The following is a 23749-nucleotide window of genomic DNA, read 5'->3' as shown; positions in this document are numbered from 1 at the left end:
ACCCCTCCCTTCAACGGCGTCAAACATAAGAGTCGTCGTCGGAGAGCAGGAGCAAAAGAGTGAGGGCTCGACTATACATGCGTGAAACGCTAGTTGGCATGCACCAAGCAAAGCCTCAGATACATCTTCAAATGGCACGCATGCGCACATAAACGCCTTCGCATGACTGGTGCCACCACCGCATCGGGAGCCCCCAAACGGAAGCAGGAAACGAAAAAAAAAAGGATAGCCTCACATGAATCGCGCGTCTACTGGGCAAACAACCGGCGCTGAAGGTCGACCAGCAACGCGTCCACATTCGTGCAGCCACGATGACGCGCAACCTCGACAATCGTCATTACCGTCTCCACAAACTCCACAAACGACTGTTCCGTTCCGGCATCCTTGTCCAGTTGCTGCACTTGCCTGTTCCTCGCCATGGCGGAGGTCACCATCTCCTGTGCCAAGGAGGGCTCTTCTGCGACGGTTTTCGCGTTCGGAGCGGTCCTGTATCTCGACTCCGACTCATCCGTCAGCCACGCCAGCTTCTCGAGGACACATGCAGAGCTAATCTGGCACTTCGCAAGCGTTCCCTTCATGGCTGTCAGGCAGGAGCGCAGAGACACACCGTATCTACCCCCGTCCTTCACGCTTTGGAGCTCGGCGTAGCAGCGCTTCAGCGAACTGAGGTGATGCTGCACGTCCTCCGTGTGCTGTAGAGAGTTGGGCAGAAAGGTAGTCGCTACCGCGCGTGAGGATGCCCCGGAGGCGCGGCTGAGCGAACCATCCAGCAAAGCACTCACCTTCGCCTTCACTGTCGTGCACGTTGGTCCGCCATTCACCGTCACCGCGACGCGGATGAGCCACTCGCAGAATTGACGGTAGTTGAGAGTGCCCTCCGCCTCGTTCACTAAGGTGAGGGTGGCTGCTAGAGTGGTTGCCGCCCTTGCACCTTTCCACGTCTCAGCCTCGACACGCAGCACCTCGGCTACTGCACGCAACGCGGCACCAATCGAGAAGCGCGAGCCAAGTATGTGTGCGTCATGAAGGAGGCACAGACACTGCGTGAGTGTCATACGACCCGGCAACCGGTGCTGCCACCAGTCACTGCGCGTTGTAGGCAAGGCCACATGCGCACTTCGATGGCTGTAGTCTTTGAAGAGGGTTTTCAGCGTTGTATTGTAGCGTAGTAAAAGGAGGTGCATTGTCACCTGCAGATCGTCTTCGGTCTCGAGGAGGTTGCCCAAGCCGTGAGGCGACACGGAGGGTACCACGGAAGACGGGGATTCTTCCAGCGTCAGCGCTGCCACTGCCTCTTCTGCAGCTTCTGCCTCTTGCTCTGATGTTGCGTTCATCTCCCGCACCTCTCCAACCGCAGAGGTGAAGTGACCCTCTCCACTTTTAACCCCCGCAGCCCACCCGCCCTCGTAACAGCTGCCGTCTGCGTAGTAGAAAATGCCTCGGCCGTGGCGTTGCCCGCGGCGGTATGCGCCAACGTACACGTTCAAGAGTGCCTCGGCAGGCGCGGCGTACTGGGACGGTGTCACGAGCGGAGTGGAGGATGACCCAAGGAGGCAATCCTTTGGCATGGCCATGTACGTGGACACGCCGCTGCCGTCCGGACACCCTGCCTTCCACTCGCCCTTGTACAACTCTCGGTAAAAGCAGCCGCTGCGGTCTACCCAGCCCATCACCCCGTTCCCGCACGGCGTGCCGTCGCTCCACGCACCTTCATAGATGTCGCCCGTGCTATATCGCATGCAGCCGTTGCCGTGGCGCGCATTGCACTGCCACTTCCCCTCGTACACGCTCCCATCAGGGTACGCTTGGGTTCCGTGCCCGTGTCGCATCCCACTCTGCCAGTCGCCAGTGTACCGTGACCTGCCGGCGTCTGAGACGAGGGTGCCGTGACCGTGGCGCACACTTTCACAGAGGTCCCCTGTGTACACATCCCCGTTGGGCCAGTGCAAAGAGCCGCTCCCCGTCACAGTGCCGTGCTGAAACGTTCCACAGACTATGCAGCCGTCGTCCCAACGCTGAACGCCGGCACCAGAGGCCTCGCCTTCGTGCAGCAAACCAGTGAATTCGTAACCCGTTCGAGAGCGCAGTGTTCCAGGACCCTCCAGCACGGGGTAGGAGGCGGCGTCCGCCTGCCTCGTCCCGCCCACATAGCTGTCAACGGTAGTGATAGTGCGCAGGGACCCCCAGCTTTGAGGCCGACACTCCTTAAGTGCAGCATACGTTGCCTCATCCCTAACAGGCATCTCCATCTGCTCGCGGCAAGCTTGCGGGCTAATCGACCAGCTTTTCTACACTGCACTAGCCATTCGAGGGTAGCACACTCAAGTGACCCTCGCGCAGTAACGGCACGTGGCCGTACCGTCTTCAGAACACCCCTCGACCGTGTTTACGTATATGCGGGTGCTTGCTTGTGCACCCGTCGCGAGAACGCTGATAGGGGGAGGGATGACGCACTGCTGAGATGAGGATGCGAGGAGTAGAAGGGGAGAACAATGAGGGGCGAGGGAGAGAGACCGGCCTGTCAGCAGGCGTAGAGCCTGTGAGGGAATGATGGACGGAACAGGCATGCGTACTGCTTTCAGCTGGATGACGGGAGCTGCAAGAGTCTTCCATTGAGTATGACCTGTTTCTACATTCACTACAGGAACGAGGAAAGCAAAAGGGCGAAGCGCGGCCATTCGATTCGCAGCTCTGCAACGGGGAAAGGCAAGGCGAGAATAGAAACGTTTGGGGGCGGGAGGGGAGGGTAGGATGCGCACTTTTCCAAACCCCTTTGCTTGCCATCGCAGTCATGAGAGGAAGCACCTCAGTGGTGTAGACGCTTAGGCAGGCGTAGAATAGAAGGGTTACTCGTGGTTATTGAACGCTTTGCTCAGTGTGGCTGTCGACGAGATTCCATCGGGTGCACTGCACATCTCGGCACGTACACACACACACACACACATACACATGGAGATTCGACCACATCACGAGAGACTGAGTGCTTTACCGTTTTGCTTGTCCTTCTTTGCACCGCTATGCTGCTTCAAAAAGTTTCGAATAAACGCCAGGTCTGCCTGCTCTTCCATGAGCTGATTTCGCTCCTTCTCCTGGCGGATCTTTCGGTTGAACGTTTTGCGCGCAATCTTGCTCTGCTGCCTTGTCAGCATAAGGTTCAGCTTCAGGCTACTCACACCCAGCAGATCACGCTGATTGGTTCCGTCCAGCTTCTTCACCGCATGCAATGCCATTGCCTTGTTGCGAAACGTGAGCACTGCAAACTGTGACTTGTTGAGCAAATTGCCTTTCTGCGCTGTACGAATTTCGACCTTGGGCTCGTAGGCCTCGAAGACGGTGCGAACGGCGTTCAGTTCTGTACCAGGCTCGACAAAGCAATGGAGGCGGTAGTTGGTGGACTTCTTTTTGGCGGTCTTCCTCGTCTCCTTCTTTGCCGTATCGCTGTGCTTGCTCGTGATGCTTCCGGCATCGCTTACAATGTCTGACAGGACGTCTGTGTCTACGTCGTCGTTGTTCTCGACAGCACCAAGACCCTGCTTTTGCGCTGCCCTGCGCCGTTTAGGAAAACGTGCATCCCCTTGGACTTCACTGCCCCAAATAGCAGCAAGCTCCTGCTGCTTCTCCTTCTGCAGGTCTCGCTTCCCCATGAGAGGCTATGTGAGTGCACAGAACGAAACGACAACGGTCGTGCTGTGCCTTGTGCGTATGTGGGAAGGGAAAATAAAACCGCAGCACTGACTCACGAGACTAGCAGTGTAGCCAATGGAAGAGGTCGTAGGTAAGTGGGGAGAAATCATAGAGGGCCTGTGCAAGCGTGATAGACCTGGAGATGCCAACCCAGCATGCGCTAGTATAGACGCGCTCGGCCAACATTCACGGAGCCCTGACATGCATTCGACCAAAGAGTCGCAAGCGGATCCCATGTTCAGTATCTGCGGCGCAGTGGAGCCGGAGAAGACACACAGCACGCCCAAATGCTGTTACGCGCTGCGGCACACATTACACCCCTCACCCTCACGCGTGACCACAGAAGTGTGCGTATGAGAGTGTAGATGTGAAGGACTGTAACGGCCATAAAGTAGCAAAACGCTGGTCTGCCAAAAAAAATGAAATAAAAAGTGCGACAGCAGCGATCTTCCGCGGCTCAACATGTTCATACCGCCATCCAACGTGAGCTGAACGCCACGTGACCCCGGCCCCTCACACAGGCGCCCATCGCGTCGTGTAAAGCAACGCCATCCAGGTCCTGACCGCCCATACACCAGCAGCGATACATCGCTCTCACTTCGCTGCGTCGTGGGCGCTTGACCCTGCCGCTACCGGAAGAGGACCGGCATGGGCAGGTATTGGGGGGAAGGGGCCTGCTTGTCCCCTTCACACACACACAGAGTGGGGTCACTGAGCCCTGATACGGCGCGCTGAGATGTGTCCCGTCATCAGGGGAGTACAGAGATGCAGCAAAGCTAAAGGAAATGATGCTAGTGCCGGGGGGGGGCACAGGGTGTCGATGCGCCACGGCTAGTGCGCAGCGTGCCAATGTCTCTCGTGTCTCCTTATCGCTTGTCATGCTATCGATGGCGTCACCAGAGCACACGACAGTCACCGGCTTTGTCGCTCCAGGTCATTCATTTCAGCAGCGCCGACGACGGTCAGTGAAATCGAGGGCATCGTGGGTTCGCTGTTTGGACGTCTTCTTTTTGCTTGCTGCTGAATTCCAGCACGGTGCAAATGGCCGGGATCATCTTTGGGCGCAGATCCTCTGCCGCACAGAGATACTGCTGCACTATGTTGCGGAGATACTCGATGCTAAGCTGCACTCTCTCATTTGCCTTGTACCCCTCTAACTCTCTGATGTACTGAGCAATGACGCCGTTGTTGTGCGCGTTTTCTCGCTTGAGTTCTGCATTCTCCTTGATCAGCAGCTCTGCTCCTACCTTGCTCAGCTTGAGAGAGCCGTCCTGCGAACCCCTGCTGCCCACGAAGGTCGCAACATCCCGCTCCGACACACAGCCCGCCGCCGCAAGCAACACAGACTGAACTGCACTTGCATTCTCCGTGATTGGAGACGCCGCAGTCTCGCTGTTTGCAGTCTCGTGCGGCTGCGGCCGGTCTCGCTGCATTGCCTCCCGCTGCCTCTGCAGCTCTTTTCGAAGAAGGTTGCACCGCGTCCTGAGATCACTGGTCTCCTGTTCCAATTCTGAAACACGCTCTGCTTGAGTCGATGCACGCTTCAAATCCTCTTCAACATTCCTTGCATGCGCTTCGGTATTTTCACAACGAGCACTCAATGAAGCCTCCGATTCCTTCAGGCGCAACACTTCGACCTCCAGAGCCTCTACTCGCTCAGCCGCTTCCTTGGCCGCTGACGCACAAGCACCTACGTAAGCTGTCAACTGCTCCTTGAAACCTTGAATACCCGCCCAAGTGCCTCCCGTCCATAGTTCTAACGAAAGGCAAACTAAGGCGGCCTGCCCATCTTGCACAGCTTCACACAGACTCTCCGCCCACTCTGTCGGCGACTCCACATTACTGCAGATGTTCGCACCGCCACACAGCACCCGCACAGCATCCGAAACCCTCGCCACTTCTCTCTGCCAGCAATCCCTTTCCTTCCTCAGGCTCGAAATGTTCGCGGAGTCCCGCAGTTTTGCGCACTTCACCTTCTCCTTCCAGCTGAGAACGTTTGCTTCCAGCTGTTCGAGCTGCGCCGCCTTGGCCTCCAGTTCCTGTCTCACACACGCGGCATCCTCTGCGTGCCGCTGCGCCTGCTGCGCGGCGTTGTCGCGCTCGCACTGCGCCGCCGCCAGCTCAGCGCGGAGGGCCTCGTGGGCCTGTGCCTGCTCGTCCGCTCCGGCGGCCAGCTGGTGGCGGAGCTGCTCCAGCTCCTCTGCGTGCCGCTGCGCCTGCTGCGCGGCGTTGTCGCGCTCGTGCTGCGCCGCCGCCAGCTCAGCGCGGAGGGCCTCGTGGGCCTGTGCCTGCTCGTCCGCCCCGGCGGCCAGCTGGTGGCGGAGCTGCTCCAGCTCCTCTGCGTGCCGCTGCGCCTGCTGCGCGGCGTTGTCGCGCTCGTGCTGCGCCGCCGCCAGCTCAGCGCGGAGGGCCTCGTGGGCCTGTGCCTGCTCGTCCGCTCCGGCGGCCAGCTGGTGGCGGAGCTGCTCCAGCTCCTCCTCCTGCAAAGCGATGCGCTGTGCGGCCTGGGATTTGGAGGCTTTCACCTTCTCCTTCCAGATGAGAACGTTTGCTTCCAGCTGTTCGAGCTGCGCCGCCTTGGCCTCCAGTTCCTGTCTCACACACGCGGCATCCTCTGCGTGCCGCTGCGCCTGCTGCGCGGCGTTGTCGCGCTCGCACTGCGCCGCCGCCAGCTCAGCGCGGAGGGCCTCGTGGGCCTGTGCCTGCTCGTCCGCTCCGGCGGCCAGCTGGTGGCGGAGCTGCTCCAGCTCCTCTGCGTGCCGCTGCGCCTGCTGCGCGGCGTTGTCGCGCTCGTGCTGCGCCGCCGCCAGCTCAGCGCGGAGGGCCTCGTGGGCCTGTGCCTGCTCGTCCGCTCCGGCGGCCAGCTGGTGGCGGAGCTGCTCCAGCTCCTCTGCGTGCCGCTGCGCCTGCTGCGCGGCGTTGTCGCGCTCGTGCTGCGCCGCCGCCAGCTCAGCGCGGAGGGCCTCGTGGGCCTGTGCCTGCTCGTCCGCTCCGGCGGCCAGTTGGTGGCGGAGCTGCTCCAGCTCCTCTGCGTGCCGCTGCGCCTGCTGCGCGGCGTTGTCGCGCTCGTGCTGCGCCGCCGCCAGCTCAGCGCGGAGGGCCTCGTGGGCCTGTGCCTGCTCGTCCGCTCCGGCGGCCAGTTGGTGGCGGAGCTGCTCCAGCTCCTCTGCGTGCCGCTGCGCCTGCTGCGCGGCGTTGTCGCGCTCGTGCTGCGCCGCCGCCAGCTCAGCGCGGAGGGCCTCGTGGGCCTGTGCCTGCTCGTCCGCTCCGGCGGCCAGCTGGTGGCGGAGCTGCTCCAGCTCCTCTGCGTGCCGCTGCGCCTGCTGCGCGGCGTTGTCGCGCTCGCGCTGCGACGCCGCCAGCTCAGCGCGGAGGGCCTCGTGGGCCTGTGCCTGCTCGTCCGCTCCGGCGGCCAGCTGGTGGCGGAGCTGCTCCAGCTCCTCTGCGTGCCGCTGCGCCTGCTGCGCGGCGTTGTCGCGCTCGCACTGCGCCGCCGCCAGCTCAGCGCGGAGGGCCTCGTGGGCCTGCACCTGCTCGTCCGCCCCGGCGGCCAGCTGGTGGCGGAGCTGCTCCAGCTCCTTCTCCTGCAAAGCGATGCGCTGTGCGGCCTGGGATTTGGAGGCTTTCACCTTCTCCTTCCAGATGAGAACGTTTGCTTCCAGCTGTTCGAGCTGCGCCGCCTTGGCCTCCAGTTCCTGTCTCACACACGCGGCATCCTCTGCGTGCCGCTGCGCCTGCTGCGCGGCGTTGTCGCGCTCGTGCTGCGCCGCCGCCAGCTCAGCGCGGAGGGCCTCGTGGGCCTGCACCTGCTCGTCCGCCCCGGCGGCCAGCTGGTGGCGGAGCTGCTCGCACTCTGTCTGCAGGGCTTCAATTATGCGCATGTCTTGCATCTTCATGTGCCGTACCTTTCGCTTCCACGTTTCTAGCTTCTCTTGAAACTCGGGAGGGGTGGTAGGCTCATCTTCTAGTTGAATCGAGAGCTTGTAAAGATGTTCCTCAGGTGGTGACGGTGGCGGCATCGCGGCCGAGCTAGACTCCGGGTCGAGTGTTTCTGCTGTGGCGGTCGTGCCAGGCTGGCAGATTGCAGGGATCTCAGGTACAGGAGGAGAGTGATTCGTTTCGAGAGATGACTCACGCGTGAGGGCCAGCTCTGATTGCAGCTGTTTGATGGTCTCGTCGTCCTTTGTTTTCATCTGCATCACCTTTTCTTTCCAAACTGCTTGCTTCTGCTTAAGGGTCGCGAGGGATTCTTGAAGCGTGCGCACCTCCTGACTAAGCGATTCATTTTTCTCTGCGGAGGAGGCCAGGTCTTGTTGAAGAACACTCATTATCTGTACGTTTTGCAGCGAGTGATTCTCCAAGGAGGCGATCTCCTTCTGCTGCTCTTGAAATCGAGATTTCAGGTCCTCGAGTTCCTGAAACGATTCAGGTTGACAGCGCAGATGTGCCATCTCCTTTTCATGGTGATCTGTTACGGACTGCATTTCCTCTGCGAAACGCTGCTGGCTCTCCAGATAAACCGCCTTGACCGCCTCCAATTCTTGCGTGAGCTCTGCAATGGTGGTTTCCTTGGTGCTCAAAGTGGCCTGCACAGCTGCCACCTGCTGCTTACATGCGTCCATCTCTTCGGCGTGCTTGGTGATGATGCCGTGAAGTGATGCTTGAACAGCCGCGCGTATCTCGGGGGTCAATTCACCGCCGTTGGCTTCGCCGGCCACATGGTAGGCGGCCAGCTGTGTTTCCAGCTCAGCAATGCGCGATCGATCGGACTCAGTGAGTGCCTTTACTTTTTCCTTCCAGGTGTTTGTTTTGGTGAGCAGCAAAGCGTATTTTGCCTTTTCATCATTCAACTGAGCCTCCAATGCGGTCGCCACTTCACTCATTGTCTTTATTTTCTGCTGCAACAGTTCCACTTCCTCCTTCGCCTGAGCGGCATCAGAGGAACTCTTTTTGAAGAAGCGGTCCATTTTTTTTTTGCCACCGGTGAGCAGTAGCTGCTGTTGCTAGCTACACCCACTGGAAGCAGAAGCGACACAGAAAAGTAGGTGAGACCCAAGTCTATAGAAACAACCAGCAGAAATACGAGCGGAAAGTGAACTCCTTCTGAGAACGCTGCGAGGGGGGGGGCAAGCTGCGTTTGTGCGAAACACGTGCAACACCTTGACAGTGGACAAAGAAATCGTTTGTACCCTTTTTCTTCGGGGTCAGGGGGAGTGGCGGCAGCCTTGATAAGCCTCCGCAAGATTCTGCTCAGTGAAGTAATACGTTACCTTGACGCGCGCCTCAGGCTGCGTCAAGAAGACACCCGCGCGCAAAAGATGGAGTTCCTATGAGCAACTACACTCTCCAAGTACGATCTGGCGTGGTGGGAAGGAGAAGAGAAGAGGTTGATACAAGAGAATCTGACCCTTAAGCACCGCTCCAGTGACACCATCGTCATTTTTCTTTTGAGGACCTTCAGCGCTGCAACTTCCTTCATCCTTTACGAGAAAACGTTGCACCTTTTCCAGCTGCGCCAGCATTTAGCTGCAAACTGCATGCGAATTTCATGGCATGCGCATGCGCTGATCCTCTTGCATGCTTGCAGGGAAATTTTTTATGCATAGCGCTACCTATCTTTCGTTCATTCCATATCGCTTTAGCACTAATACGATAACCGCGTGACTACACACTCACTTTCTTTTTCATCAGCGTGTCCATACCGCCATCCAACGTGAGCTGAACGCCACGTGACCCCGGCCCCTCACACAGGCGCCCATCGCGTCGTGTAAAGCAACGCCATCCAGGTCCTGACCGCCCATACACCAGCAGCGATACATCGCTCTCACTTCGCTGCGTCGTGGGCGCTTGACCCTGCCGCTACCGGAAGAGGACCGGCATGGGCAGGTATTGGGGGGAAGGGGCCTGCTTGTCCCCTTCACACACACACAGAGTGGGGTCACTGAGCCCTGATACGGCGCGCTGAGATGTGTCCCGTCATCAGGGGAGTACAGAGATGCAGACGAAACGAAACAAAATCAATACCATAAAGCAAATTGTTCAGCAGGCGGCGGTATAAAAGGATAAGAAAACAGGTGTTACAAGCAAGGCGAAAAAAAAAGAGCAGTTCGCAGTTGTTTTCCGCAACGGTAAGAGGAAAGCAGCAATTTCCAATAGACAAATACCCATACATTCAACAGATATCGACGCGCCCCTCATCACACCAGTGCGCTCATGTCGCGCTGCACCGAAAAAAGAACATCAAAATCGAAATAAGTAGTGTGCAAGCTGAGCAGAAGAAGAGCACGGAACCAAAGTGAAGAAACAATCAACTCGACATGCTACGACGGCTCCCTTAGTCAGAGGCAGCGAAGCTGGACTGACCTGCTTTACTGTCCTGCTTATTTTTCTTGTAGGGCTTATTTCTTTTTGCCAGAGACCTTGAATCGTTTGTAGTTCACAAAAAAGACTATCTTTCCCTCGGTCAGGGAGTAGACAGGCACCACACTCGACGTCGCAGCGTTAGCCTTTATCCACCTGGCCAGCGTGGGCTCTGCAAGGGTCTCGGGTGGCGAGTCCGGCGCCGACTCGTTAAACTGTTCCAGACATTCGTGAATGCGCTTCACGTCAGTATTCACCACCACCACTGTGGACGGAGGCGGTGTCATCATTGTGGAGAACAGCTCTACAATCTTATCAGCTGTGCGGGTCTCAACCTTTCCCGAAAGGAACTGAACGTCGATGCTCGCACTGCTTGTCGACTTATCCTTTACGGAAAGGCTGCGGACAGTTTGTCGCAGATCGTCGAGCGCGATGTCGCCACTGTGTCCGCTTACTTTACCCTGCTGATTCGTTGACACCGCTACGATCCGCTTCCCATCCACGAGTAACCACCTGATCTGCTTCGCCTTCAGGGCCCGCGCCAGTGCGCGAGCGTCCGTGTCAGCGCGGATGCACGCCCGTATGTTTCCCTTCCACAGCTGAATCGCCGCCTCCACGACGTGAGGGAGTTGCGTGAGCGAGTATAAATCGTGTCGCCGCAAAGCGACACCATCCAACAGAAGATTCTCACGCCAAGTCACGTGTACGTGCTTGCCCACGTTGAGGAGGTGCTGCACGTCCACCACTACGGAGAATGCAGAAACGTCGGGGTTCACAACGGTGCAGTTCGCAGTGAAGTTGTCCAGGAAACAGCCAAAGGCCAGCGGTACCGCCCCGCGCGTAGAGCGACACTCGAAAATGACGCCCGTCTCCAGGGCTTTTCGCGCAACGAGCAAGTCGCTGGGCTGCAGTGCCGGGTCCATAACTAGAGTGAGGTGCGTATTCATGTGCTTCGCAAACGTGTTTATGACGTCGACAACTGCCATTGTGAACTTTTTGATGTACTCGTCACGCTCGTCGCACAGCAGCAGTCCGGCAGCGCACAGACTCTCCGTGATACTTGAGATAGCATGCCCGATCTGGTCTGCTGTGAGGATCTCGCTGCGCAGATGACACAGCGCAGGTGGCGGTGACCGCGTTCCAATCTCGGCGGGAAACACTGTCTTTAGCCAGTCGACGTGCGACACAATCACCTCCATCGGCTCCGTCGTTTTTGTCAACGCGAGCAGATGACATAGCGACAGCAACGGCTCCAGCACACACTCGTTGAATACACCGTGGTGGGGCAGCGGTGTCGTGAATATGACATAGGATCGAACGCGATGGTAAAACTGATAAAAGGAGCCGATGGAGCTATTCTCCTGCATGCCGAGAAACGACGCTGTCGCAAAGTATGGAAGGGCAGAGTAGGCAACGCTGCGGCCACTGCTGTCCATCACACAGTCCACATTCATCTCAGCCAGCTTAGGGTTCATTGCCACAGTCGGGTCAAAGAGCGCCAACGGGACGGCGCCGTGCAGCATGCCGATCACCTGAACCGCTTGCACCACATCTGTGCACTGCGACGATCCGACAAATTGAGCGTCGTCGCGGGATGCCCTCGATGGCTTGCGGAACTCAGATCCGATTCGTTGGATTTTCTGGATGATGCGTCCAGCTATTCTCTCGCCATACCTGTCCACTGTGTCCAGCGCACTTGTGAGATCAGCCGGATCACCTGGAAGCTCAGCCGTGCTCAGCACAGCCTCGCAGGTGGTGCGTCGACGCGGGTCAGGCTCCAGCAGCTTCTCGATGATATCGGCCATCGTCGGGTTCCACCGCGCAAACCACTGCGGAAGCTTGCCAGTGCGCCAGACTTCGCCCATAATAGTAAAACGCTCGCGGAAGCCTTTTCCGGCGATGGCAAGCCACATTTCAAACGCGATCATCCCGATGCTAAACTCGTCAACCTTGAAATCGTACTCGAGACCCTTCTCCTGCTCTGGCGCGCAGTACAGCACCGAGCCGCAGTTGCCTGTGGGATAGTTGGCGGAGACCAAATTTGTCGGCGTGTTCACCTCATCCACGTCCAGAACGCTCCTGATACGCTTTACGCCGCTCATCACGCGCGCCAGGCCAAAGTCTGCGACGCGGATGATCCCAGCCTCACTGTTGTGGTTCGACTCCATTTCGAATAGCACATTTTCAGGCTTCAGATCTCGATGAACAATGCGCTCGCGATGCGTGTGAGCTGTGACGGAGAGGAGCTGGCGGAGAATGGACACGGCGACCGTTTCTCCGTTGGCGGAAGAAAAGATGCCACCAGAGTCGCTGGAGTCGCTTTCGTCAATCAAATGGCGAAGTGATCGGGCAGAGCACAGCTCCATTTGAATGTAAAGCGTCTGGAAATTCATGGACGGCCGCCTCCCCTTTGGCTCGTGCATTTTGACATCACTTCGCGCGTCACCGCTATCGCTGCAGGATTCACCGGATTCGTCGTCCTCCTCGCTCGTGTCCACACTGCTGCTCTTTTCCTCTGCTGACGAGTAGAGCGAAGCGGTGCGGTCAGTATCCGAGGACAATGAAGCACGGGCAGCGGCACGCGATTGGGGTGATAGCATTTTCCCGCCGTGCTTGATCTCCTCATCTTCCTCATCTTCCTCATCCTCCGCGTCGGTGTCAACGAACTCACGCAAGTCCTCATCGCACCCGTCCTCGACCCACGCATCGTAGTAGCGAACAATGTTCTTGTGGTTCAGTGCAGCGAGAGTCTGCACTTCTCGCAGAACCTTCTCAGACTGCGCCTCTGTCATTGCAATCTTCTTAATCGCGTACAAGCGGCCATCGATCTTCTTCCGACAGACGTACACAGGAGCAAAACCACCGGCCCCGAGAAGACGCTGCTGAATGAACTCGTTCCGGTAGCGACCCTCTGAACCTTGCTGGATGCGAGGGTTGCGTCCTTCATCCTCCCAAAGCCATTTTGGCAGGCCCTGCTGATCTGGGGGGAGAGCCAGGGCGCTCTCAATGTTCGCGGCAAAGGCACGCGAAGACGAAATTCCATTCCATGGAAAAAAGCTACGCGCCGCTTCCGGGAAAATCCTGACGCTCTCCAGCAGGTACTTGACAAGCCAGTCGAAGTTGCTGGCAGCCTCCTCGTTCGACTCTGGGTTCTTCATGTGACAGCACTTCTTTAGAAGGTGAAACGCAAACAGGCTGAGCTTCAACGCTTCCTTCGCCTTCAGCGGAACTGGCGTCAGTGATGACGACTGGCCCGCGCTAAGCACTTTTGGCTCACCTTGCGCCTTTCCGTTCTGCTGCTGCGACGGTGGATCGATGCCGCACTCTACAATGGAGGCCACAGTGGAGACGATTTGCATCATGCAAGGCATACCGCTAGGGAGACACGGCTGAATGTTGTTCAACACCTCCTTGGCCATCTGTTTTACCTCGTACTCTGACAACGTACCCTCGCACCCGGGTTGCAGACCCGGTGGAAACAAAAGATTGATGGCCGGTACCACATACGGATAGCCAGGTACCACCCGGATCTCTAGTGTAACGCGTCTGCTCGGGTGGCTTTCGGATGTAAGTGGGACAAGCACTCGGTAGTGCGCCGCGCTTTTGCCCAACACGCGGACATTTTCGTAAGTGTTGACGATGATGTCGATTTCATCTTTTATTTCGTCATTCTCACAAGTGTTGTACGCTTGTACTAGCCTGCAGGAGTGACATTCGTTTTTCTTTTTGGCCATCAATTCCAGCACTACCTTCGTTGTTTTGCGAATTTGGCGGATGCTGTCGCACCTGTACAGAATGAAGACACACGATCAAAAGCTGCCGTGTCAATAATATGTGCGTGCGTGCGCGCGTCGTTTTCGTGTATACATGTGCGTTTGCGAAGGAGAGGTAAGAGAGCAGTGCTGCGAGCGGGACCAGTTTCATCGATGAAGCCGTCTTCTGATGCACCGTACGTAGGGAAAGGCTGCCAAGGAGAACACACAGAAATACAGCATGCGGTACATAGCTTGTCTGGGATGGTATAACTGTGATAGAAACACTGCAGGGTGCAGTATGAAAAATATCTACAGCCGAGTGCTCGAGGTGCGCTACATAGCACCTTAGAGCAGCATAATACGCTTCTCTCCATGCTTCCGCCACATGAGCCCTGCACTACCTTTTTGAGTTTCCACATAGTTTTTTGCTCGAACGAGGGCAAAGCGGATGGAAAAAGTACCTCCGTTTCACAGTCACATGAGCTGGCAGTATCGACACGGAATAAGAGGAGGAGGGGGTGGAAGGAAAGAACAGATAACCCCAAAACCAGCGAAAAGAACGCCTTCGACAATGGTTGCCGCGGGCACCCTACATGCCTGCGCGAGTGGAAGTTCACACTTTGCGCCATGTGACCCGTGAGCCACTGGAAGCAGTCACCTTTACCCACGCGACGTCGACTGTTGTTCGAGCCACTGGCCCTTGAACAGGCAACAGTGCACGCTGCTGTCGCAGTTGCCTCATATCTTCATGGGTTTTGATGGCGTGACAGACGACGCACAGCGTCTGCAGGTTGTCTAGAGTCGCCTCCCCGCCACCACATGCAACGGGAACCATGTGATCAGCGTGCCAGAAATTCCCAGGGATAGGATTCGAGACGACCTTCTCGCAGAGAGCGGGGAGTTGCAGCAGTTGCGGGTGCAGCCTCCCAATCACAGCCACACGCTCTTGCCTCCCTGCTGCTGCTGCTACGGAGGTGCACAGTCTCTCACAGTCAACGTGGCAGTGCGAGCAAACACTCTTGTCTACACCCTCAACACTGCGGCGTATCGCTCCAGCAGACCGCCGGATAAAAAATGACAGTCTACACTTACCGGAGCAGAAGAGCTCGGAATCGCCGTTGGCGGCACCGCAAATTGCCCCGGGCACAAAGATGTAGGCACGCCGATCGAGCTGTGGGAGGCTCGCCGCGCAGTTCAGGCAGCCCGCCTCGTATTTATTGCTCGCAGCAGCGGTGAGGGGACCAAAGTAGTAACACGTGGGAAAGTACGATCGGCGCACTTCCCACCATACTCCCCATCCGACAGTCATAGTTTTCGCATAGCGGTTGCGCCGTCGTGGAGTCGAGGCAGCCGCTCCGACGCTTTTCCACTGGAAGACAGGAGGCAGCCACGCCTGGCAAAGGACGAGTTGTCTCCGATGAAACGGTGAAAGACGAGTAACGGATTCAAGGAAAGTGTCCAGCTGCTGCCACATTGGGTCTTGACGCTGCTGCACGCACTGTCTTGCCTCATGCCACGGAAACGTGGTGTAAAAGCCAGTCGATTTTCTTGCGCGTACATGGATGCGACCGGTGTTTTTGCTAATACAAAAGAGCAAAGGCTCCGCCATTGGCTGCACTAAGCCATGCGTCGGCGCCTTGGAAGCAGGCTTCGGCTGCAGTGTTGGGGGGGATGCGTGCGCGATTTGCGAAAGCGAGAGGCTTGCACCTCTCGACTCCTCCGCGATGGAGACGCCCCTGCACAAGCGGGAAAAGAGCTCGGCGTCAAACTGCGAATGGAGCCCTAGGAGATAGTATACAACAACCTCTTCGCGCTGTCCAGGGCGATGCAGGCGATCCTCTGCCTGCCGCATCCACGCTGCGTCAGGGGGGAGCTCACAGAACACGGCACACTGAGCCGGTGCTAGCGAAATACCCACTGCGCACGCTGTGATTCCGATTACCGCAATTCCCGCCTCCCCTCGGTGGAAAGCGTGTAGGAGATCTCCACGCTGTTGCACCGGCACTCGCCCGTCGATGCATACCGCACGCTTGCAGTGGCCACGAGCCCACTGCACAAGTGAGTCAATCAGCTCGATGTGGTGCGCCAGAAGCACAACGCGGTCGTACTTGCTGCAGCAGTGCTCCACTGCTTCCGCGATGCCGTTCCAGTTTGCTTTCCAGCTATTCGCGTACCGTTCCTGATACGGTGCTTCCCCGCTGCGGCGGGCGTCACTGTGCGGGCTAAGACGATGTGCTACCCGCATCACAACTCTGCTTTTTCGTGGCAGCTCCAGCACATCCTCCTTGAGGCGGCGCAGCATACAGCAGGAGCGCAGCAGCGATAAGAACTCCACCCTCCTCGTCGACTCTCCAACCTGCAAGTAGGGAGAGAAGGTGAGCTGGCAGTACCGCATCGCAAACTCAAAGCGCGACCCCCCGAGTAGGTTGGGCCGGAGCATGTCGATCTGGTTATACAGATCGAATGGATTATCCGTAGCCGGCGTTCCAGAAAGCAGGAGACAGTAAGGCGTCCGTTTCCCGATAGCTACCACCACACGAGTATAGGTTGCATCAGCTCCGCTAACATTTGTGTGCAGAAGATGGCTCTCGTCGCACAAGAGACACTTCCAGCTCCGAGACTGCAGCTGCTTCTCTAGCACTGCTGCCATGTGATAGCTGACCAGCACCACCTTTGGCTGCGAGTCACTACTGAGCGCGTCATTGGCGCCGTGAATCGGGTGGATCTCCTCCACAGAAACCTGCTCGTGCAGATACTGCTCGATTAGGTCTGCCCACATGAGCTTTAACGCCGAGGGACATACGGTGAGAAGTGGATAAGCCTCGAGTGCTGCCACGGTGGCCAATGCCTGCATCGTTTTTCCAACACCCATGTCGTCTGCAAAAAGAATCCGCCCTCCCCATCGCAGCGCCGTTCTCACACCCTCTACTTGATGGGCTTTCATAGTGCGACGAAGGAGATGTGGAATCCGATCGAGCCTGGTTTCGGGCACTGCACTGCTGAGAATGCCAGCTACAGCTTTGCGCAGGCCAGGCGGCGGAGGGCTCACAAAGAACGGAAGCGCGGGATCTTGTGCGGACTCGAGAAGCTCCTCAGTGAGCTGCTCCATCACTGGTGCTGGGCCAGTCAGAACTGCCCCGCTCCCCGCCAGTTGCTCGCGAAGTGCGAGGGAAAGGCTAAACGCTATCCGCGCCACTTCAGCGTCGTGAAAGTTGCGGAAGTGGGCGGAAACACGATCGCGCACAAAGTCCATCTCCACCGACACCATCTTCATGGAAAAGGTGAGTTCGCACGATGGGGATGACATAACCGGGACAAACGGCACCGCGGCTGTTCGTCCACGCACGGCGGCGGAGAACACCGCGGCCACTTTCAGCACGTCGATGCACTCGTCGCATGCACACGAGAACACACAGCCAAAGCGCGACAGGCGAAATGCGTAGCGATGACCGCATCGAAAACAGGTCTCGACAGGCAACAGGTATTCCATCTTCACGACATTTTCTTCTACAGCCTTTCTCGTGCCATTTTCATGTACAGGAGATACAGAACACGCTGCAAAGCGAGCGACAGGAGGATTGTTTTCTGAAGAAAGAGGTAGGAGGCATCAGTGCTCACGGATAAGAAAGTGCCACTGTTTGCTGACCGCGATCGGCTGCGACGCAAGGCTGTGCATGCAGACAGTAGAGTACGCGCGGGGTTCTCGACGTCGGATGCACTCCATGAGCGACCCGATGCAAGTCACTTGGAGCCCAAAGAGGTGACAAGGGGAGAGAGCAGCAAGGTGTCTCTTTTGCTCAAGATGTCGGCGGCATTTTGCTTTTGCCGTGCTGTATTTTTTTTTTTCGAATCAGAAGACCAGCGACATGCTAAAAGGGTGTTTTCAGTGGAAAAAGATGACGGGAAAGCGAAAAGCAGAGAACTACAGGACGTCCACCTTGTAGCAGCACAACAAGAAAGAAAAGAAAACTGAACGAGAACAGTGGAAACAAGCAACAAAGATGCAATAGAGACGCAGGGAGATATAGAAAAAAAGGAAGAGAGGCCGCTGCCTCGCGTTTTTAGTCTCGGCCCTACTGAGGCCCGAAAAGCACATCGACCACCTGCTGCATTTCTGGGTCCTCATCCAGATTCAGCGGACCTTGCGCTGAGAATGTGGCGTAGTCCTGAGGGGCGCGCTGCTCGCTGGTAGGTGTCTTCGGTCGCTCTGTCCAGGTGTTTGCCTTCAGCAGGGACTCCTGCAGCTCATTCCAAGCTCGCTCGCGAACATTACTGTGAACGGTTTCGGTGGTGCTCACCTTGCCATCGCGGATGTAAATGACGCGATGGGCGTACTGTCTTATGTACACATCGTGAGTCACCATCACCATTGTGAGACCACGCTCACGGTTCAGCCGTAGAAGAATGTTCATGATGATGAGAGTGTTCTTAGTGTCCAGGTCGCCTGTAGGCTCATCGAGAAACAAGATCTCCGGCTCATTGGCAAGAGCCCGGGCAATTGTCACGCGCTGCTGCTCACCACCAGAGAGCATTGATGGAAAGTGGTGCAGCCTATGCCCGAGACCAACCTCCTCGAGGAGTGCGGTGGCACGCTTTTTGATGTCCGACGCTGATAGCGAACCTTTGATCACCATCGGCAGCGACACATTGCCCAGTGCATCCATGGTAGAGATGAGGTTGAACGACTGAAAGACAAACCCGATGCGCTGCAAGCGCATCGCTGCTAGCTCTGAGTCCGGCGTTTGATCCGTCACACGCTTTCCGAAAAGGAACATATTTCCCTTTGTCGGGGTGTCAATTGTCCCGAGAACGTTGAGGAGCGTGCTCTTACCACCGCCGCTCGTGCCGTACAACACGAGAAGTTCGCCAAGGTTTATGTCCACATCCGCGCCACGCAGCGCCGGTACACCCTCGATGCCGAGGAGGTACGTCTTGTGAATGTTATCGCAGGATATGATGGGGTCCATTTTCCTTGGTTGTTGTATAGCCGGAACGCAGAGGGAAGTGAAATCAAGACAACTAGATACTCCAAATAGTCACAGGGTACTGCGCATCGCTGGTGGCGCCAGATGGCGTGAGACAAACGAAAAGCCAAAGGAGGAAGACAGAACACCGATGGCAATTTCAAAAAGACATGTGCAAGCGCACACGAGCTGGCTCGTGCATTCAGCAACAGCTCCAGCGGGATTTCATATGCGTCTGCGCCAGGAAGTGGCTTGAGCATTCATTGCCAGCATAGACGGAGCACCTTGCTCAGTTTGCAAAGCAACAAAAAATGAGAAAGACACGATAACTGTCAATCTCTTTTGTTTGTGGATGGTGTCTTTCTACAATACTCGCTTCAGCTCACAAATCGGAGCAGGGAAAAAAAAAAACAGTCCATCCTACACAGAGGAAGAAGCAACTTCTCCGGGAACAATTGCAGAAACCACAGCTGCATAAGCCGTAATGCAGCAGCGAACAACACACACACACACACACACACACACACACAGACAGACATTCAAGGACGACACTATCATCACGACAGGCATTCACCTCTTTCTGTTGTGGCGCGAACGTAGAAAAGCAAAAAAAAACTAGTACAGCTTGAGGGAGCAGAGTCAGGGGCACACCCTCACGATAGTGGGCTTGAGTCATCATTTTGTCTTTCGACTTTGCAGTCTACATCACTGACCTTTAGTAGCCCTGGTGAATACTCTCAGCCAGCGCGGGAGCGTTCTCGCTGCCGTCGACCAGCTCGTGTGGCGTGCGGCGACCCATCTTCTTGCGGTTCGGTCGCGGCGGCTCCTTGATGTACATGGCCTTAATACGCAGCTCCCGGTTACTTTCGGCGTACCGCGCAAAAAGCTCTCGAGCGTCGCGTTGGTCCTCGATTTCCTCCCAGGTAAGCTCCCACGAGTCGTGGTGCTCGATAGCGAGCAGCACAGAGTGCTTGGCCGCCTTGATAATGGCATCTTTTTCTTTCTCCGTCAGGTTCGCCACCTTCTGGGCGGGGTTGCCGGCCCACATCTCACCGGAAGGGATAATCGCGCCAGCCTGCAAGACGCTCGCCGTGCACAACATGGAGCCGGACTCGATACTGCTACCTTTCATGACGATCGCGCTGGCTCCTACAAACGAGCACGACGCAATATCAGCAGACTCAACGATGGCCATGGGCTCAATTGTAGTCCACTTGCCCACCGTTGTGTTTCCCGTGACTATCGCCTTCTCCTGCACGTTGCAGCTTTCGCCGAGGTGAATGCTTTCCCCCTCTTCAGCCCGGATAACGGCGTTGTAGCCGATATAATTCTTTCGCCCCACATGCACATCGCCGGTAACTATAGCGCTTGGCGCAATGAAACAGTTATCCATGACGGTGGGCCGCTTCCCGCTCACCTTCAAGAGACGCGGAATGCGATAGAGGTCCTCCTTCGGCTGCACGCCCATCATACGATCGCTGACAGCGATCAGCTTTGTGGCCAAGCGCTGCACTTTCAGTGCCCATCGGTCGAGTGCCAAGCTTAGGTACGTGCGCTTTTCGATTGCCCAATCCGGCAGCTGCTCCGGTACCTTCGCTGCACCGCTGAGAGCGCAGCCAAGAAAGCGAGTCCGGAACATGAACTTTACCAGTAACGGAAACCTAGCCTACTAACAGTGCTAAACTGACTTACATACGATTCGGCCGCTCCTCGTGCACTACAATCCTGCTGTGCCAGTTCCCAGAAGCGCGTTCTTTTTTCTTCTTTGTGAGACGGACAGCAAACTACTCATATGTAGATACCCCCAAATTCTTGCTATGATAGAGAGTTAATAGAAACATAACAAGTGCAGCGCATGAAAAGGTAGACGGAAAAGAAAAAGCAGCAACGTCATCGAGGGCAAAATCGACCAAAAAAGCAGTCTCGCACTGCCTGCCTCCACAGCAGCCATATGCTGTCGATGTCTTGTGCTACTCCCATATTGCCCATCACCAGTGCGTTCGACTCACAATGCTGAGACCTTTTCAGGCGACACAAAACACAATGCATATAGTCCTCGTTTGTTCCAGTAAGACAGTCGTAGCAGAGCATTCGGCAGCCCCAAATTGTTCTATTGTGACTTTGCACCTCATATAGAGCGGACAGAGAAACAAAACAACACATCTACCGCTGCTACTTCCCGAAAGCGACAACCCAGTCGACCACATTATCGATAAATCCCAGAACAACAAACAATCCACCTACGATACCGCAGAGCTGCACCAGGAAATGCGAAAAAGGCTGTCGCTCGAACACATTGTTCACCTGAATAGGGGCAGGCTCAAACTCGAACAGAACAGCAGGCACAGCACCAGCGAAACCCACCAAAATTGTCCGCCTGCTCCACTGAGCACTATACTCATAGGTGGAAGCCTTTGCATTTTTCGTCTTCGTTTTTCTGTAAGTGGTGGGAACCACTTTCACTAAGTACCGTGTCTCCGAGTACGTCTTCGACGACGACTTGTGACCAGAGAGTCTCTCAGCCACACCATTCTTTGAAAACCGCTCCACCGTCTCGTCCCCAATGCGTAGTTTTCGGATAAAATGAGAGGTATCCAATCGAATCACATCCTTCAGCGAGTAAAACTGGCCGGTACGTCGGGGACCAAAAATGACTGTGACAGGAACCTTTTTCAAGTCGAGTGAGCCCATCACGGCGCACCCACTCGCTCGCTGGTACAACTGCTCCAGGCACTGCGGAATGTACTCCGTGCCTGGAACACCCCTTCCCAGTTCCTTGTACAAGCCCAAGACGCTCTCGCAGGTATCGCAGCACTTCGACGCGGCTGCACTGCGCACCTCTGCGGCTACTCCATCAAAGGCAGATGGTGGGCACTGTCGGCACTTTTTACCAGTGCGCACTTCCTCCGTCTCCATTTCATTGTCGAGATCCTTCAGGCTTCCTTTGTACAAGACCTCTCCGTCAAGCGCGGTGGGAAGCTTGTGTAGCCTGCCTGTATAGTTGAACTTTGCCATCCCCGTTGTGTCAACAACATCAATGCTAAGACGATTGCAAGGCATAAACGGGAAAAGTACGTCGAAGTGCACCGGCATATCCTCTGAAAGCCCTTTGTCGAGGGAAACATCTGTAGAGTACGCGTCGCGCCCTCTTAAGTATGCAGCGCCTTCCCACAACACCAGCAAAATCACAATAGACACAGTGGAAACACTCAGAACAGCGCCCCATCTCGTTTGCTCGCGCTGATAATCTTCCTTCGGCTTCGGGAACATGTCGACATCTGCGATGTGCCGTGAAATTGCCGTGCGCGCAACCGGCGGCTCCGCCTCGGCTGCAAGCGCACTTCGTCGATGCCGCATTTACTTCACACCACTTCACTTCAAGATAGATGAGGGAGAACAAAATCCGAAAAGAAGTCAAACTATCACCGAAACAGCATATGAGTAATGTAGGCAGAAAGCCTTACTAGCGCGACACCAGATGATGACGCTGTCTTTCAGAGAGAGGGGAAGAGCACCAGGACAACTTTTCTTTAAGACACAGCGGCAAACAAAACAGGCGATGCTCATCAGATCCTTGAGAGAAAGGCTGAAAGTCTTTCGTATGGTTCGCGATTCGGTTCTTGAAATGTTCACTATCTGCATCCAGCAAGGAGAGAATCAGCAAAACAAAACAGCAACACCACTAATGTACAACACAGACAGCGGCCTCTAAGCTTCTTCCTCCTTCAACGCCGCAATTATAGCATCCTTCTCTTGGATGCACGCGGATGCCTCGGCGTAGAAACGATCCATCTCGGCTTGCATAGCAACCATCTTCTCCTCGTAAAAGGCCGTCAACTGCTGTTGGCTGCTGCGAATAATCTCCTGAAATTCCTTTTCGTGCAACGGCGACCCGGCTTCTAGCTCCCTCGCCGCCACCGTCACCAGAAGGTGACGTTCTTTCCGTTCACTTTCACAAATCCGCTTTCGCAGATGCTCTAAAGTGTCCTCGTCCATCCTCTTCTGTCGACGAAGAGCTTCATTTTCCGCCTGCAACACCACAACTTCTTTACGAAGTTCACGATTCCTTGCACTCAGGTTCGCGTTCTCGCTTTCACAGCTTCTAAGCTTCTCTGACAGGTCTCGATTTTCATAGGCTAGCTCTGATTTGCTTCGTCCGCTTTGTTCAGGAGCGGCAGCAGACACGTGCATAGCACTGCACTGTTTGAGACGGCCTTCCATACCTTTAACCCTCGACACCAAGTGCCTAACTTCTTCGTTTTTCGCATGCAGGGCTTCACGAAGACGCTCACAAACATCACACAACGACGAGCTACGTACGTTGTTGAGCTTTGCTAGCTCCGACCTACCACTGTTCCCCCGGAAACGGGCCGGTTCACCAGCGGAGAACAGAGCGCCCCTTTTGCTCTGTGAGTCGGCAAAATGTTCTTGTGCTCCATACTTTTCCGCCAATACGCGAAAAAGCTCCTCTTCGCGACCTTCGAAGATTTCCAAGATTTCATCAACAGAATCTAGGCATGCGGGATTGTAGCGGTCGTAGAACGCAATCAGCCGTTCTCTGTACATTTTCGAGACTGCGCGACAGGTTTCAAATGTGACATAAAGAATATTGTGAAGCCCAGAGCGAAGAAGAAGATCACAGAGAAGGTGCATCTAGAAGACATCGCCCACATCAACAAAGCCGCCAACACTTACCATACGCAACCCTGGGTACTGAAGCGTAACGAAGACATTATATTTGCCTTTTATCTTGGTAAGGGCTGACAGGCGTAGCAGTCAACAAGGGCAGCTTCCCAGCAACCCCGATCGCCTGTACACAGCGCCAACCCTCTTCTGCCCTTTATTTCTTCAACAACATCAAAGCAACAACAACAGGTAATCAGTGTCCTACCCTGTGCTCCTTGCCCTCATGTATTCCACCTGAACAGACACACACACACACACAGATACACACACATTGGATGCTTGAATGTCTCTTAGCAATCT

At 56.1% G+C, this 23749-nt stretch overlaps 9 protein-coding genes across 9 annotated transcripts; all 9 read right to left on the bottom strand.

The window, feature by feature from the left end:
• Window positions 1–248: 248 nt before the first annotated feature.
• LMJF_11_0090 (conserved hypothetical protein) lies at window positions 249–1829 on the bottom strand (the record flags this gene model as incomplete). Its single annotated transcript, XM_001681425.1, has 1 exon — window positions 249–1829. One exon carries the CDS (start codon window positions 1827–1829, stop codon window positions 249–251), a length of 1581 nt encoding a protein of 526 aa, XP_001681477.1.
• A 1137-nt stretch (window positions 1830–2966) lies between these two features.
• Window positions 2967–3644, bottom strand: LMJF_11_0080 (conserved hypothetical protein; the record flags this gene model as incomplete). The annotated part of the gene is made up of 1 exon (XM_001681424.1): window positions 2967–3644. The coding sequence occupies one exon, from the start codon at window positions 3642–3644 to the stop codon at window positions 2967–2969; it is 678 nt and encodes a 225-aa protein (XP_001681476.1).
• Window positions 3645–4646: 1002 nt separating this feature from the next.
• Window positions 4647–8651, bottom strand: LMJF_11_0070 (conserved hypothetical protein; the record flags this gene model as incomplete). The annotated part of the gene is made up of 1 exon (XM_001681423.1): window positions 4647–8651. One exon carries the CDS (start codon window positions 8649–8651, stop codon window positions 4647–4649), a length of 4005 nt encoding a protein of 1334 aa, XP_001681475.1.
• Window positions 8652–10082: 1431 nt separating this feature from the next.
• On the bottom strand, window positions 10083–13463 carry LMJF_11_0060 (putative protein kinase; the record flags this gene model as incomplete). The annotated part of the gene is made up of 1 exon (XM_001681422.1): window positions 10083–13463. The coding sequence occupies one exon, from the start codon at window positions 13461–13463 to the stop codon at window positions 10083–10085; it is 3381 nt and encodes a 1126-aa protein (XP_001681474.1).
• Window positions 13464–14412: 949 nt separating this feature from the next.
• Window positions 14413–17289, bottom strand: LMJF_11_0050 (putative SNF2/RAD54 related DNA helicase; the record flags this gene model as incomplete). The annotated part of the gene is made up of 1 exon (XM_001681421.1): window positions 14413–17289. The coding sequence occupies one exon, from the start codon at window positions 17287–17289 to the stop codon at window positions 14413–14415; it is 2877 nt and encodes a 958-aa protein (XP_001681473.1).
• Window positions 17290–17872: 583 nt separating this feature from the next.
• On the bottom strand, window positions 17873–18766 carry ABCH1 (putative ATP-binding cassette protein subfamily H member 1; the record flags this gene model as incomplete). The annotated part of the gene is made up of 1 exon (XM_001681420.1): window positions 17873–18766. One exon carries the CDS (start codon window positions 18764–18766, stop codon window positions 17873–17875), a length of 894 nt encoding a protein of 297 aa, XP_001681472.1.
• Window positions 18767–19478: 712 nt separating this feature from the next.
• Window positions 19479–20402, bottom strand: LMJF_11_0030 (conserved hypothetical protein; the record flags this gene model as incomplete). The annotated part of the gene is made up of 1 exon (XM_001681419.1): window positions 19479–20402. One exon carries the CDS (start codon window positions 20400–20402, stop codon window positions 19479–19481), a length of 924 nt encoding a protein of 307 aa, XP_001681471.1.
• Window positions 20403–20935: 533 nt separating this feature from the next.
• On the bottom strand, window positions 20936–22033 carry LMJF_11_0020 (conserved hypothetical protein; the record flags this gene model as incomplete). Its single annotated transcript, XM_001681418.1, has 1 exon — window positions 20936–22033. One exon carries the CDS (start codon window positions 22031–22033, stop codon window positions 20936–20938), a length of 1098 nt encoding a protein of 365 aa, XP_001681470.1.
• A 438-nt stretch (window positions 22034–22471) lies between these two features.
• LMJF_11_0010 (conserved hypothetical protein) lies at window positions 22472–22984 on the bottom strand (the record flags this gene model as incomplete). The annotated part of the gene is made up of 1 exon (XM_001681417.1): window positions 22472–22984. The coding sequence occupies one exon, from the start codon at window positions 22982–22984 to the stop codon at window positions 22472–22474; it is 513 nt and encodes a 170-aa protein (XP_001681469.1).
• Between the last annotated feature and the right edge of the window lie 765 nt (window positions 22985–23749).

The sequence above is a fragment of the Leishmania major genome, chromosome 11 (assembly GCF_000002725.2).
Source record: "Leishmania major strain Friedlin complete genome, chromosome 11".
Classification (NCBI taxonomy): Eukaryota; Euglenozoa; class Kinetoplastea; order Trypanosomatida; family Trypanosomatidae; genus Leishmania; species Leishmania major.
This window is presented reverse-complemented; position numbering and strand designations above follow the sequence as displayed.